Source organism: Stegastes partitus, unplaced genomic scaffold (assembly GCF_000690725.1).
Source record: "Stegastes partitus isolate 25-593 unplaced genomic scaffold, Stegastes_partitus-1.0.2 Scaffold1060, whole genome shotgun sequence".
NCBI lineage: Eukaryota > Metazoa > Chordata > Actinopteri > Pomacentridae > Stegastes > Stegastes partitus.
In genome coordinates, this window is record NW_007578791.1 from 211,305 (window position 1) to 227,506 (window position 16,202).

The window sequence follows — 16,202 nt, forward strand, 5'->3', positions numbered from 1 at the left end:
ATTTTCAGATTAAAATAGAATTTGAGGTTTATTGTCGGTAATTTTTTAAACAGGACATACTGTTTAAAAAGGTTCTGATTAAATAAATGTGAAGTTTAAGCTTAGATTTTACAATTGTTATGACATACATTTTTAGTTGTTTCTTCTGAAAATCTGAATATTCTTGCTGTTTTTACAGTTTCTGACACTAACATATGGTTTAATTTTGGCCCTTTTTTCAAAGATAACATGCTTTTGAATCCTGCCAGTCGGTTTTGGGGTTCAGAGGGTTAAAATAAGCAAGAAACTGAGTGATGGAAGGTTTCAAGACCACCTGGTGACCTGTGTTTTCCCACATTTCTGTCCAGCTGCCTTCCTGGCTCAGTCGGTGTGTCTCGACGACACCACAGTGAAGTTTGAGATCTGGGACACTGCAGGACAGGAGCGATACCACAGCCTGGCTCCGATGTACTACCGCGGAGCTCAGGCTGCCATCGTCGTCTTCGACATCACCAAACCGGTACAGCAAAAATTATTCATTACATACTCGTACATGTGGGTCAGAGCGATACTGACAGCTAGCAGGGAACATTCCCACAAGCTTTGATGTAATATTCAAAGAACCATCCAAGGAGATTTGTTGACATACCATTTTACCTGCTGCATTCAGAAGTTTTTGCATGATAACAAAAAAGGAATGCTCTCAAAGCAACACCCAAAAATGTTTTCAAGATGTTGTACTTTAATAAAACGTTCCTGCAATATGACATATTGACAAAAGTTTTAGCTGCAGTATTCTGTTTAGAGGTAACTCATTATAGAACGTTCTTCTGTAAAATATTCAAACACTGTTCCACAATGTTACATGATAAAAAATGAAGGATGCTCTTAATGCAACATTCGGTTTTATGTAATAAATCACTAAACATTTTGACAATGTCTTAAGAGAACATTGTCATACTTTGATAAATAATATTTTGGGAATTTAAAAAAAAGACACTACAATAACTTTTAAGAACTTTCATGGGGAAACATTATTGAACCATTATTGCTGGTTTGTTGCCAACAGTTAAATAAACAGAAAGATGTAGATGACTAATATTCCAGGCAACCTCATGTTAATATTCAAAGTATAGCACTGTGCTAGCCATTTTTATACTTCTTAGACTTGCAGTGATTAATTTAACCATCAGCTGTCAGCTATTAAATAAATCACCAACTATTTTAATAAGTGAGTCAACTGTTTAGGTCTTTTTTTAAGTATGAAAGTCTAAATTCTGTGATTACAGCCTTTTAAATTTAGATATTTCCTGATTTCTTTGTCTGTCTGTGACAGTAAACTGAATAGACATCTGTCATCTTGGACACTGGTAAACACTGATCAGCATTTTCTGACATTTTAAAGACTATACAATGAATCCAGAAAATAAATGAAAGATTAGCTGAAAATTAAAAATAGTCACTAGTTGCAGCTTTAATACTGACATCAGCTCAGAAGGTGAACAGTTTGTCTCCTAGCTGATGACATATATCGATGCATTATTCATGCTCAGCGTTGTTCCTGGTGTTTACATGTGTGCTGCTGGTTTAACTGACCTTGGCTCTGTGTTTGTGCAGGAGACGTTTGAGAGAGCCAAGGCCTGGGTGAAGGAGCTGCAGAGGCAGGCCAGTCCTAACATTGTTATCGCCCTGGCTGGAAACAAGGCCGACCTGGCAGAGAAGAGACTGGTAGAATACGAGGTAACTCCCCTTTGTTCGCTAAATCACAGCTGAGGGTTAGCAGCTATGGTTATATCTGCAAACCTGTTACTAATACCACCAAATGAAGCTTTGCAGTTCCAGCAGGCAAACTGAGGACTTGCATGAAATCAGTTGGTGATGCAGAAAAATATATGTTTTTATGTTTGGTCCTGATTTACACCCAAATCTTTTTTACACTGCAGCTAGTAGTACACTCAGAATATTCAGGTAGTACCAATAAATTCACTTAGATTTGGCCAAAAATTGGAGTCATTTGCACTATAATTTTTGAAAGTTTCAGAGCTCTAATATGAAGCTGCATTATGAGTCACTGAGTGGTCAAATAATTCTAATAATTTACACTATTGTCAATTTTCTAGCATCTCTTGCATCATTTGCAGAAGCAGTGTTGCTTTTAACGAATGTTTATATTATGCATATCTTTGCATTATATCAACCTGTTCCTCTTGACTAAATCAGATGATGTCATTGGTCCATTTTGTGCAAAAAAAGAGTTAAATTATACGTTGAATGTCTTCTTTTTGTGAGCGCAGTCAGAATCTAATGAAAGAAGTCTGGTTAGCAAGAATAAGAACATTTATTGTGAATAAGAAAGCTAGTTGTCACCATTATAATCCCCATTATCTGGGATTTGTGGAGCCGCTTACATAAAGAAAACCTGGATATGTCAAACCTGCTCCACTGTAAACCCCTCTGGCCCTTGCTTGTCTTGAGAATTTTGCAAACATCTTCATTTATTGTAAACCTGTTTATTCACGCAGTTGTGCAATCAGCTGGTCATGTGGCAGCTTTGTAGCCTAAAATCCTGCAGACAGAAGTTCAGAGCTTCAGCTAATGTTGAAATCAAACGTCAGAATGAGGAAAAAAAATATGAAATCATGTGTTCCACAGCCTGGTTTGTGTTTCTGAAGCTGCTGACATGCAGGATTTTCACCACTGGAGTCTCTGCAGTTCCTCAGAATGATGTGTGTTTGTATGTGTTTGTGTGCTGTTTGGTAAAGGAAGCCCAGACGTACGCTGAAGACACCGGCCTGCTCTTTATGGAGACTTCTGCCAAGACCGCCATGAACGTCAATGAGCTCTTCCTGGCCATTGGTGAGTGTCGCTTCTTTTACATTTGAATAACTGTTAGATTTTTACTCCAGAAGAGATCTACTCCTTTGTACAGGATTCCCCGACATCGAGGCGTTTCCACCTGGAAAAAAAATATGTTTGGATTTCCCATTATTGTTCTTATGCTGTATGAATTAATAGGAGAATTATTTTTGATTAATTTGCAGCACAATTTTGGTGCATGTTTCCTCAGTTTTGGATGCAAGACTTTTAGGTTTTTTTCTTTGCAGTATCAGAAAATCATGGCTCCAAATGAACTTTTTGCACTGGATGCACTGGTGTCACAAACTTTTTTTTTTATAGGAGCACCTAAAGTTTTTCACTGTGAATAAAAGTGCAGATAAATATTGTTTTTCATCAGAGTGATCTGGAGTCAAAGGTAGCTGTTTGGGTTTTTTTTTTTTAAATCAGTGTTAAATGTTATTATCATTTCTTACTCCTCACTGCTTGGCTTGCCACTGCCTATTTACATTTCAAGGGGACATTTTGCTTTTTTAATGTTTTCATTCGAAATTGTGATGCTCCAGCAGTAAGAACTCACCTGAGATGGTTTTTGCCTTTAAAAAAAAAAGAAGTAAATGAGATTCATGGGAGATGGAAACACCTTTCTGAAAAGCTCAGACGCAGCGAACATTTAACTAAAAGACTAAACTGTTGTTTTTGCTTAATAGTTGCAATTTTCCAGATTGAAAACAATTCCAGAAAACCTTTCTCCACTTTTCTTTTGTAGATGGATGAACTTTTGTTTCTTCTTCTTCATCTTCTTCAGGGTCTTTTTTTTTTTTTTTTTAATTTTAAGCATTTGTCAAACAACTGGTTTTCCTTCTGGCTTCTTCTGCATTGTTGATCACAATCAACATGTCCTATATACACATTTTCTTCATTTATTTTTTTTTGCGATTTCTGAAGTTCGCTTCAAATTTGCTTGACAGTTATATGGAAATGCAGCTACTGACAGATGCATCAGTACTCTGGAGACCTGCATACCTGGGCGAGCTGGCCAGAGACATTAGCCATGTTTCCATACTGTATTTTTATTTGCATTTAGAAGTATAGAATCAGAGGACGCTATGGAAACTTGAAAAAAAAACACTTTGTGTGACATTTTAGAAGTTAGCTACCTTTGAAGGTAGTGCTAATCTCTAAATACTAAGGTATCTGTGACTGAATATCATCACTGTTTCTTTTTAATTTAGCAAAAAAGATGCCAAAAACAGACACCCAAAACCCGACACATGCAGCGCGGCATCGGGGAGTGAACCTCCAGGACCCTGACGCCCACTCGACCCGAGCCTGCTGCGGTGGGAACTAGACGTCCATGAGCCCCACCTGTACTCCACCATCCACACCACCACGGCCCTTCAGTCATCTCGTCTCCTTCAACCAACGTACGGGGGTGAGCCTGATGCAGCCCCTCTGCCCTGCATTCATCCTCCTGTCTGAGCAGACAGAAATTCAGACGAGAGAATATAGAGAAAGAAAGAGATGGAGACACGATGTTTCACACCTGTGTCTGCTGACAACAGCTCAGATTCTGCATGTGGAGGTAAAGTGAAGACTGAGATTGAGAGGAGGATGATACAGAATGTGGAAGACAGTGGTAAGCCTGTTGTAGTATTTAGCACTAATTGTGAAATTTCTTTGGTTTTCACTCTGCCTTGCGTCATTTCAGCCCCGATTGCGTAAAAAGGCACAAACTGAGCAGCACACGCCGGCGAGTGGCTGGAGAAGCCAATCGCTTAGGCTGCTTTCTCCTTCTCCTGCTTGCTTTGCCTCCTTGTAGCCCCAAGTCGATCAAATCCTGCTGTGAATAATGCCACATGTTGAACCCCTGGAATGATTTTAACCCCCTATTTTTCCTGCCTGACCAGATACGACCCGCCATGGCACAGTTTATCCAGCAAACGCCAATATTTATCGCCCACCTTTTGAAATTCTCTTGATGCTGGCTGCGATGCTTCTTTAGTGTGGATAGAAACTCAGAGTGGGTTTGTGAAGCAAACATTTAAACAGGTTTTACTTTTTTTTTTTCTCATTGATAAATTTGGCCTGACAGATTTTCATGAAAGTTTGAGATGCAGTGTGTGAGTGCTAAAATGGAGGCAACAATATAGACAGGATATGGCGTGCGTGATTATAATACGAGGTGTGATCAAAAAGTTCAGACTGCACGAATAAAGATTAAAAAATAAAAATAAATAAATAACATACCGGATTTAAATTTAGACAGCGTCATCGTGGAAGTAGTGTTTTTGTGCAGCGACGCACTGCTCCCAGCACTCCTGCAACACCAGAAGCGCTCCTTGGAAGTCCTGTTACGTGAACACATCAAGCACTCCAGGTAGAATCTGGTTTGTGAAGCAAACATTTAAACTGGTTTTGCATTGTTTCTCATTGATAAATTTGGCTTGACAGATTTTCATGAAAGTTTGAGGTGCAGTGTGTGCGTGCTAAAATGGAGGCAACAATATAGACGTGAATATGTGTGAATATAATATGAAGTGTGACCGAAAGATTACAACTGTGCCTGTAGAAAATCAAAAACTGTACCTAGTTTAATTTTGTGCAGTGATACTCTGCTCCCAGTGCTCCTGCAGTACTTGTAATGCTCCCTGAAGTCCTGTTCTAGAAGCATGTCGAGCATCATTTGTGATGAGTGCTGAATGTCAAAACGGCCACCCTTCAACTTGAGTTTTATTTTAGTAAAGAGAAGAGCAGGGAGTTAAATCTGGCGAGTAGGGTGGGTAGAGTGCGACAAATTGTATTGTTGTGACCAAAAAACTTCAGCATCGCACTGCAGTTTAGGTTGTTTGTGCTGAATGTTCTCCGGGAGATGCCTCAGGACGTTACGGTAGAACTCTTGTGTTGACACTCCGACTATGGGGGAAGAACTCACAGCGCAAAACCACGAAAATGTCAAAGAAAACTGCATGCAGCTTCTTCCACTGTGAAAACTGCTGTTTCTTCTCCTGATGGTAGCTGCAGACCCACCTCTGGTCACCATGACGATCATCCACATGACAATTCGATCATCCAGCTGCTGAATGTGAAGGTCTGAGCTACTTCAGGTGAAGTCACAACTCCTTTAATATAGGTGCTGATGTTGATCAGTCTCTTGACTCGTGACAGTAACTGCTCGCTCATGTTGCATGCACGTGATCGCGACATGTTCTGTGCACACACACCATTAACAGTACTGGAACTTTTTGATCGCACCTCGTATTGCCACGTATGAAACCATTAGCTGTAGCTCATTTCACGTCTGTAGCAGAGTCCCTCAAACCCAAAGAGAGTATCAATGCAAGATTTACTAAGTTCCTTTTCAGATTAAATATCTTGTTCTGATTGGTAACAGGAAGTGATGGGGTTGACTTAATGGTGGAAATGGAGGTGAAAATATCGCCCAAACATGGATGTTATGTTGGAGGTGGGCGTGGAGGAACTGCGTGGCGCCAAAAACTGATGGCTGCCCACGGGATTGTTAAATCTGCATTGCCCAGTTTATATACAGCTGCCTTTATCTGAGTCCAACAGTCATAAAAATATTATCTCTTCATGTCTCTGCATTATCTTAGCTGCTCTTTGCCCGACATTACAAACAGGTCAGTCCATTTACCAGCTGCAAGAAAGTGATTACAGCCCCAACACTGTGACTGACATGTTATTAACCCTCTGAACCCACAAGGAGCTTCTGGGTGTTATTTGCTCCTGTTGAATATTTTATTTTATTTTTTCTGTGGGTTCACTTTCCATGCAAAATAAATCCTGGGTCTCTATGGAAACAGACAGAAATGGAAAAAGACAGAACTCAGAAATGTCTTATGTGAAATATAAGACAGTTATAATATCACAAAAAAAGATACAAAAGTTTTAATTTCTTTGATTAGGTATTTTACAAAACATTTACAGCCTTTTTCCAAGGACCATGCTGTATTTATTTTATTGATTTTTGTTTCTTTTTTACAGAATGTGGTGCAAACTAGTTATTTTTAGCGAATCCTAAATTGAGATGTGTAGAATTAAAAAAGCTATTACGATTTTTGAGCCTAGATTTTGTTAATTTTTCTGACAGAACTGCACATCACACATAATTAGTTAAAGGACCGACTGAAGGAAAGTTCAAAATTTGAATGTGCTGTGTGTTTTCACAGTTTCTGATGTCATTGTGATATTTTTTTTTGTAAAGATAACCTTCTACAGCTGCTGTTTGGTTTTAGGGTTCAGAGGGTTAATGCATGAAAACGACTTGACTTCATTACGTCATGTTTTAAAGCTCATAGGATGTTTGCAAAACAGCTGATTCCTTTATTTCAATATATTAAACTCATTTTGCAAACATTAATTACAGTCTAGTTTTCAAATATGAACCAAGATATCAGACAAACCAGACACATACAGCGTAAACAATCCTATAGCATTCCTCATAAATGTTAATTTCTTGGGTCAGAACAATTTTAAAAAAAAGTTCACCAAGAGCCTTTATCATCAGAGTAATTAGTGTTGCACGTTGTGACTGTCTGACCTGATAAATGCAGCTGTAAATAGTGACATAACTGAACTTTCTGGCACAACACCGGTTTGATAAGTGAACGAGGGCAGAATGACAAGAAGAAAACATGAGGTTTGTAATAAACCTCGGCTCCCTGTAGAATCCCATCGTGTGTTTAACGTCTCCTTCATCTGTCCTGAGGTCGAGTCGTCGGTGATCTTAGATGGTTTTATGGATTCGTTTGCTCATAAAACAGAGTTATGTGTGTGAGTGTGTGTGTGTGTGTGTGCTTGGTGGCTGAAGAAAAAGTAAGAATTAATGAAAACACATAAAAAAAACAGAAGTGCCTACTCCCAGTTTTCTCTCTGTGAATCTTGTCCGGGGCTTTCTTTAAAGTGTGTGCTTCAAAGTGCAGGAACACCTTTTTCCCTGACATCGGCTTGTACCATAACCCAATAACTCCTGTCATTAGGCTAAACTGTATCGGCTCTTTGTATGGATGTAAAGAGATCTTGTCAAATACACTGTATGTTACATATTGTCTTAATTTTAATGAAAGTGTACGTTGATTTTAGCAGAGCACACTTGTGAACCTGGAATGGATCGTTTAACAGACTCTAATCAATGTTATAAATCTGTTTGATTTCAACAAACATCCGTGTCCGCAGGAATCTTTTGTTCTGCTTTATTTTCAGAATCGCACTCACACACACACAAAAAAAGAAAAATGTTGAACTGATTACAATACCTTTCATTCAGTCCAGGTGAGATGGAGAAATGAGGTTCATTTTTTCCATGATACCAGACACATCAGAAATTGTTCGAGTGGACAGATTGTGAATTCAGAAACGTGAGAAGGAAATCACAATATCAGTAAACAGAGGCTGGACTTTAAAATATCCTGTCTGTTGCTGTAGAGTTTTAAAAACGGAATTCTTTTGTTCATTTTTCCTGATAAAACACTCTGTTCAGAGTAGAATAATATTCAAAATGACCTTCCTAGCCTAAAAAGATTAACTGAAAAGTTATTTCAGAGGCAAGTTTAATCGTTTTGTTGTTTCTGTCTCCATCATTCAACCTTTTTTAAAACTCAAATCACACTCGGGCCTGAAAGCTTGCGAGGAAAAAGAAAAGATGTAGCCGCACAAATTCTAAATTTGGATAACAATGATCATGCGCTGTCTCTGATTTGATCATAAACTATGGATATATAAAATTGTATGTGTGGAAATTTAGACTGATATATGAATCTTCCTGGGCTGCAGGGTGGCGCAGTTGGTAGCACAGTTGGTAGCACTGTTGCCTCGCAGCAAGAAGGTTGCTGGTTCGCGTCCCAGTGGGGGTACCGGATCTTTCTGCGTGGAGTTTGCATGTTCTCCCCATGCATCGTGGGTTCTCTCTTGGTTCTCCGGCTTCCTCCCACACAGTCCAAAAACATGTTGAGGTTAATTGGTGATTCTAAATTGTCCGTAGGTGTGAGTGTGCTTGGTTGTCTGTCTCTAAGTGTGGCCCTGTGATAGACTGGTGACCTGTCCAGGGTGTCCCCTGCCTTCACCCTGAGTCGGCTGGGATAGGCTCCAGCCCCCCCGCGACCTTAGTGAGGATTAAGCGGTGTATAGATAATGGATGGATGGATGGATGAATCTTATTTATTGCCTGTCAAGGTGTGTGTGTGTGTGTGTTTTAAACTAATCAGTGTTTTGAAGAGCGAATACATATTTCTTTTGGTTTGTTTTAGCAGTTAGCAAACCAGCTTAAATGCACGTTATCGGCTCCCAGCGGACTGGAGCGTGGAAGGAAAGCACAATTGGTGGCAGGATGGATATCTGCAGAGTGGAAATATTTAGATTTGGAAAACCAAGACAGCCACTTGTAATGTCTGCAAAGTATTTTACAAAGTTTGCACTTAAAAATAAAAACTTAAAGGAACACAGGGAGTTTACTCTGATTGCTCAAAGGCTGCAATGAAGCACATTTCCCAGCCAAAAAGATTTTGGAGGGTAATTTTATTCATAGCTGTGGTAGAGAATACAGGTTTTCACAGTACAGACTTCCCTCTCCACACTGCTTTTCAGACAGCAAGGTTCCTGAACACCTACAAGGAACAGCTTGGATGCAGATATGCATTTTTTTCCTAATACTTGTAGAACTGTTCAGTTTTTGAATACACTGGATTGATTTTGAACAACTTTTATGTACTTAAAGTGTGTGTTTTCCAGGAAAATGGAATTGGATCGGTACTCAGACTGAATATTAAATGACTCAGAACACTTCAGGGGGAAAAAAAACATCTCTAGAATCAACTAAAAAAGCTGGAAGTCAAATAAAAACCTGAACTGCCCTGAGGAAAGCTTTAGATTGTTCTGCATGTTCTTCCAGTTTGCAGGTGCACTGTGAGTATAACTCCATGCTCAGTAAAAACAGCACACTGACACAGAGCTGTGCACTTCAAGGAGGTCACGTCTCTGAACTCAGCGTTAACTTTTCATCTGAACTGTGTATGATGTATCTGGTACCGCTGTACTCCTTGAACATTAAAACATTCGTGCAGTCGTCACCTTTTCTGCATTTGTTTGAGGATATATGATGTAAAATATACAATTTTATGACAGCAGAAAGCCTCCCCAAACTTTACAAGCGCATCAAATTAAAAAGTAAAACTATCACCTGAACTAAAACAAATAAAAGCTAAAAAACTGATGCGCTCCTCTTCTCATCAGTTTTGTCACTTTTCAAAGTGAACTCAATAACACTAAACTTTTTATTCAGCCCCTGCAGACTGTAAGTGTTCAATAAAACTGAAGCTTTGAATGAAACAGAAAAACATTAACAACCACATGTAACAAGCTCCTTTTGTTTGCGTCATTAATTTATTTAAAAAACATTTTTTTCACGTTTTCAGCCTCTTCAATCTTGAAAATTTGTGTACAAAAATTAAACAGAACTCAAAAATCTGTTGTCTAAAAAATTTCTTGGTTTGATTAAAATACATAAAAATCATATTTCGACCAAAGAAAAATTCGTATTTGTAGCTGTAGTTGCCCATCTTTACAAAAAGAATCTTATTTGTTGTGTACAGTCTGTTTTTAGGGCATTTTAACAAACTTTATGTGTGAAGCTGTCTAAAGACAGACAGCAAACACAATAGTTTCTAATCAGTACAAACTAATAGAGAACTGTACACTGATAAATGCCTCCTCTAGCCCTCACACTCCTCATCATCCTCCGTCGCTGTATAGATCACCTGGTTCCTTCGTTTGATTCTGGGTGTTGTTCCTCTGCTGCCGCCATCTGCAGACTCGTTGCTGCTTCGTTTGAGGATTCGAGCAGCCGTGACGTCATCATCCTCGCTGGCGTCACACTGTCCTTCCCTTTCTGCTCTGGACTGAGCTACTGCCGGCGTGGAGTGGGAGGGAGGCGGCAGGTTCATGAGGCGGGACAGAGGAGATGGTGAAATATCCGATTTGGGTTCAGGCAGAACCAGCCGACTCGGGGTGGTGAGTTCACCTGCTCGTACGTCTGCTTTAGGCGCCTCCTCCTCTTCCTCCCATTCGTCCTCTATCGTGATCTCATCGGGGTTAAATGAACTTGACAGTCCTGAAGTATCAGTCGGATACTCGCTGGGCTCGTCTGCACTTCCTACACTCTGTGCATCTTCATCCTCCTCCCCCCCTCCATGAACCCTCCCGGCCTCGTCGCCTCGCTGTCCGACCGTGGCGTAGATGTCGGTCAGACCCAACTTGGCACAAAGCTCGGTGGTCTGAGGGTTGGTGCTGCAGCTCGGGGCGGTGTGAGGCTGAGGCTTGTTGGGGTCGTAGGCCGATACCGTCCGACTGAAGTTGTCTGGGATGGCGAGTTCGCCGCTGAGATCCTCCACCACCTGCATCATCACTGCTTCTGAGGCGCTGAAGTCCCACCTGACACGTACAGACAGAACAGAAACATCTTTTGTATTAACAGCAGGAATATCAGCGGGGAATTCTATATATTTTTTTAAGCAATGGCAAAACTTATTTTCGTCATTGTTTCCAGGAAATGTCCCCCTGTGGTGTTTGGGTACATTGTTTATTTGGACCCATCATATTCCAGACCCTCAGAGGAACCTGGTTTTTCTGCCACGTCCACCAACTGAAACAAGTGCTTAGAACCATAAAACCTTTACACCTTAATGCAGACTTTTTATATTTAACTAGAGAAGTACAGATAGTCCACATCACATCAGAAGACAGCGTGAACAGAAACCATCTTTGCCATTAACAGCAGGAGTATCAGAGGGGAATTTCAGTTTTTTAAAGAAACCAAAAAACTTATTTTAGTTATTATTTCAAGAACTTTTCATCCTGTGGTGTGTTGGTACATTGCTTTTTGGAACTCGTATTTATTAGAGAAGATAAAATGAACAAGCAATAGCATGATACAAGTTTGAGACCCCTTCTTCTCAGGTAATATTTCACATGGTGCATGAAGCCAGCTTTATGTTAAAGCAGCTACATTTTAACCGTAGCTGTGCTCACCGACAGCTGCAGACACCACAGATGTGCAGTTGTTGTTATTGAACCAGTGTATAACCTAATTCATGCTTTCTCTGCCCATGTGGCATAGTTTTCATCATTCACCCATGTCCATGAGAGTCTATGTACAACCAGAAATGTGTGACCGCGAACTGTTTGCACTGCAAGTGTGCCAGGACAACAAATGTTTGTTATGAGAAGAGACTGTACGGGGATATTCTACCTCATCCACACTTTAATAATTCATCATTAACAGAGTTGGAATTGAAGTACATGCGGTCGGACTTTGGATGAGCTTCGACTTGTGCATGCTTTCCATCGACAAAGCTTAGATACAGTAGGAAGTTCTAAATTCTTCAGATATCCTGTGCTATGAGTAATCACTGCCACTAACTACTGTATCCTGCAGAAACAATGCATTAACCCTCATACTTCAGAGTACATGAGGGTCTGCATGACATAAATTTTGTCATCTCCCAAAGTCCGAGCTGACCCTCCTCTGATGTCCACTCGTAGTCCAACATTTGTGTCCACAAATATGCTACAAGCAACACTGCACATGCTTGGATGCTTAGAAAATGTAGAACGACACATCCGTGGTGTCTGCAGCGTTCTGTGAGAGCATAATCAAAGCTTTATATTACGTTGTAGTCTGTTTGAAGAACTTTGTTCCGCAACATGCAGTAGATTGTCATCTACATATTCTTCTGCTGCCTTTGTGGCATAGCAGCAGCGTGGACACAAATTTTGCCGGCTCATGGACTCACATACTTAGGATACTTAACGTGCAGCTGTTACATTACTTTGTAGTCTGCCTGCAGGACTGTTATAGACTTGTTTAGTTGGTCAACATATTCGTGTTCAGTCAAGTCCTCTAATTTTATGTCTAAACATGTGTGTAGAATAGAATAGAATAGAATAGAATAGAATAGAATAGAATAGACACTTCATTGTCATTGCAGCATTCCCTTAACAGCAAGTCCAAGCTGTAAATATAGTTAAATAGAATTAGTATAAAATATTAAATAACTACGTCTAGTTCTTATTATTGCACCTAAGCTGTACCGTACCGTTCATGCAGGCCGTTGTTTTCCGGGGGGTTCCAGGGGTGAGGGGTGGTCCTCTGCAGACTGTTGGTGGCCTTCAGAATAGCGAGCCACTCTGGATCATATTCCAGACCCTCAGAGGAACCTGGTCTCTCTGCAACATCCACAATCTGAAACACAAGCACCTAGAACCATTAAACCTTTACAACTTTATGCAGACTTTGTATATGCATTTTTACTAAACTTGGCCCCACCTGTAAGAATTCCCTGTAGGGCAGGCATTTATCCAGAGACAGGAATTTGGTGACACGTGGAGCAGCATTACCTTTGGGCTAAAGACGAGAGAGATCACTGATTTGTGATGCGTAATATGTTTGTTTAATACTCAGGTAAGTGTATCAGAGAGGGCTGAGCATTTCCAAAATTAAAAAAAAAAAAAAAAAAGACTCTTGCACACAAAACTCCATGAACAAAATTCCATTAATTTGCCACGTTTTCGTGCACAGAAACGTTGCAAACATGTAATTTTGCAAGTTTGAGAGTGTGCAGGAGTCTTTTCAGAATTCTCGGATGTTAATATTGGCATTACTTAGCAGCAGAAAAGCTGCTGCTCTCACCGGATGCTGCATGACGGCGGCAAATTTCACATGCAGATGTGCAGAGAACCAGTAGTTGGGCTGGAGGTGAGCTAGCAGCTCCTCAGCTGCAGGACTCCCCAGAGTGTTGGACTCCACCTCCTGACGCAGAAACTTCTTCTTCCGTAACAGTTCACCCGTATTTCCATAGTGGTAGATCCGACGAGGCCAGTCGTGGCTCATGAAAATGTCAACAGGCATCTGGATCTGAGTGGAGACAAATATTTCTGACTCAACACATGGATAAACGACCTTCTGAGCTGATGATGAGTCGATGATATTTACCTGTTTTAATTTGAAAACCTCAATGTTTCTGATGTGGTACACGCTTCGGAGCGTTTCAGGGTTGTATGGAGGGAATTCATGGTGACCTTAAAGTGAACACATTTCTCGTAAATATGATGCATGCCAACCATGTTCGAAGTCAAATAAAAACAAATAACCTCACCTTTTCTGTAGTCGTGTGATTTGAAGATTCCAGATAAACCTCCGATTCGAATCCCTTTATAGCGAACAACACCAGCGTAACCTGCGGACACATGATCAAGTCAAGCCTGTGGAGTGTCAATAGGCAGGTAGATGCATAAATATATATCTACACGTTGTCTGCTGCTTCATACCCAGATAATAGATGTTTGGAGCCACCCAGCCTCCATAAGGCAGTTCCTGCAGGTGGTTGGAAGCTTCATGGTTCCCGCCGATGAAGATAGTCAAGATTGGAGCTTTCTTCTCTCCTGAATAGTATCTGCAACACAGACAGTAACATCTCAGATTTAGATGCCCCCGCTCAAGTCTTTACCCCTCTGAACCCTAAGCCCACCTGCCAGTTTAAAAGGCACTTTAGTTGCGTTTTTGTTGTTGTTTTTTTAATCAAAATGAAACCATTTATTTAATCCACAACTGTAAAAACAGTAAGAATCATCAGATATTCAGATTTCTAATGGTCCTTGAACTAATGACGTGTAGTATGCCATTTTAACAGAAAACACAACCAAATCTAAGCTTAAAATTGAGATATATTGTGAGCAAGAAAACACCCAGAAAATGTTTGGAGTTCAGCCTTGAGTCACAAATTAATGGTTTTGCCAAACTGTTGTAGACCAAGTTGGTGGTCTGTTAAAAGGTTAAATTTACATAAATGTCCGGAACAATGATCAGCACTTTAATTTAAAGAATAAATTGGCTCAGATAAAAATGAGATAATAAATCCTAATCACAATGAAATAAAGTACATTTTATTGATATGAGATCAACAAATTTTGGAGTAACCATGTTGGACTCAGAGAGGAAAAATCGCAAAAACTGTTTGGGGTTCAGATGGTTCAATGCCCTCACTCATGTCCTTAAACATAAAAACAACCAAGAAGCACTGACTTGTAAAAAGTCTGCATTGTCCTGTACTTGGCAGGTACTGCCATGCACTTCATGTCTCCCTCATTTCTGACTGCCTGAAAGTCTCCACAGCAGAGCAGCAGGTCCACCTTCACGCCTTCCTTCTTCTCCAGGTATTCGATGGTCTCGTAGATCTTGTCCAGCTCCCCATGGCAGCAGCCTTCTACTGCGATCTTCATGCTGCAGGTGACAGGTGAGCTGCAGTGTCCCAGAGAAACTCACATTCACAGGGAGGGGTGGTTTGATTCTGGTTTCACCTCAGACACTCAGTGCTGCTGTGTGGTTGAATGATCTGTAAATACACGGGCAAATAATAAAGTGGCAATGTAATCCATTTTACTAAAAGGACATGACAAGGGATGAAAATTGATCATTTTCAAAGTGGAATCACAATTTGAAACTATGCAATTAGCAGACTGCAAAGGCTACAACATAGGATGTAAAAGGCACTGCTATTTAATAACAAAACTAATGCTGCAGTTTTTAAAAGCAGAATTTAGTTTGTTGTTTATGCAGCCCATTGATCAGTGTGTAATACAAGATTCAGGCTGCACACTGAGCTTCAAAAGACATAAAGCCCAGCGTCATTACTTAATGAACTGAAGCTTGACTTTAAAATATGATATTGCAAATTAAATCTAAAAATCTGTCAGAAAACAAAATTGCGATAAAAAAATAAGATTAACTTGCTGTGAATACATATAATCAGTTGCTAAAATTAACAACTGTGGAAAGAAGTCCTGTTGCTGAAATGAATGAATTAAAAGCTTCAGGAACAGAAGTTAACCTGAACACTTGTTCATACTCGTTTAATATTCAGACCCTGGGGCACATTTACTGCAATATTGGAATTAGCCACAAAACACAACATGCCATAGCTAGCTAGGCTACGTAGTTAATCCAAAAAGACAGCAAAAAGGCATATTTCTCACAACAGAACAACGTAAACTGACAAGCCGAGTACTTACTGTGATTAAAGTATGACTGTCGAGTTTGTTGGTCTCGATTTATCATCCTTAAAGTCACAAACTTATTGTAAAAAACATATTTATGTCGCAGGTTTGTGGCAGCAACCGACAGAACGAATTTTCCCCCCTTGTCTCCTACACATCGTGCGCATGCGCAGTCCGCTTTAGCGAGCCATTTTGACTGTTGGCAGCAGATTCAGCCGTAAAACGGGTCTAATTTAATATTCTTTATTAAATGTACTTATAGCTAAAATTAGTGGTTGCAACATTTTTTTTGTTTGTAGGTTTATTCTCATGTTATTTTTGCA

The 16,202-nt window shown here is 40.0% G+C and overlaps 2 protein-coding genes across 2 annotated transcripts in view; one reads left to right on the top strand and one right to left on the bottom strand.

The window, feature by feature from the left end:
- LOC103367528 (ras-related protein Rab-5B-like) overlaps positions 1–7,995 on the top strand; it is a 12,323-nt gene extending 4,328 nt beyond the window's left edge. The window contains exons 3-6 of the mRNA XM_008295580.1: positions 348–499; positions 1,597–1,719; positions 2,742–2,835; positions 4,050–7,995. Of these exons, the coding sequence (XP_008293802.1) occupies positions 348–499; positions 1,597–1,719; positions 2,742–2,835; positions 4,050–4,165 (485 nt within the window). The 3' untranslated portion in view covers positions 4,166–7,995. The remainder of the gene's footprint in view (positions 1–347; positions 500–1,596; positions 1,720–2,741; positions 2,836–4,049) is intronic.
- Positions 7,996–10,190: 2,195 nt separating this feature from the next.
- On the bottom strand, positions 10,191–16,041 carry dbr1 (debranching RNA lariats 1). Its single transcript, XM_008295584.1, has 9 exons — positions 15,895–16,041; positions 14,909–15,218; positions 14,155–14,279; positions 13,983–14,063; positions 13,820–13,905; positions 13,517–13,741; positions 13,154–13,231; positions 12,924–13,069; positions 10,191–11,259 (listed from the first exon to the last, which is right to left on the bottom strand). The coding sequence occupies exons 2-9, from the start codon at positions 15,103–15,105 to the stop codon at positions 10,542–10,544; spliced, it is 1,656 nt and encodes a 551-aa protein (XP_008293806.1). The 5' UTR covers positions 15,106–15,218; positions 15,895–16,041; the 3' UTR covers positions 10,191–10,541.
- Positions 16,042–16,202: the final 161 nt, after the last annotated feature.

Coding starts and splice junctions, on each gene's coding strand:
- dbr1 (XM_008295584.1), bottom strand. CDS start 15,105: ATGAAGATCGCAGTAGAAGGCTGCTGCCATGGGGAGCTGGACAAGATC. Junction 14,064..14,154: donor TCCAAACATCTATTATCTGG/GTATGAAGCAGC, acceptor ATGTGTCCGCAG/GTTACGCTGGTGTTGTTCGC. Junction 13,070..13,153: donor CCTACAGGGAATTCTTACAG/GTGGGGCCAAGT, acceptor CTTGTGTTTCAG/ATTGTGGATGTTGCAGAGAG.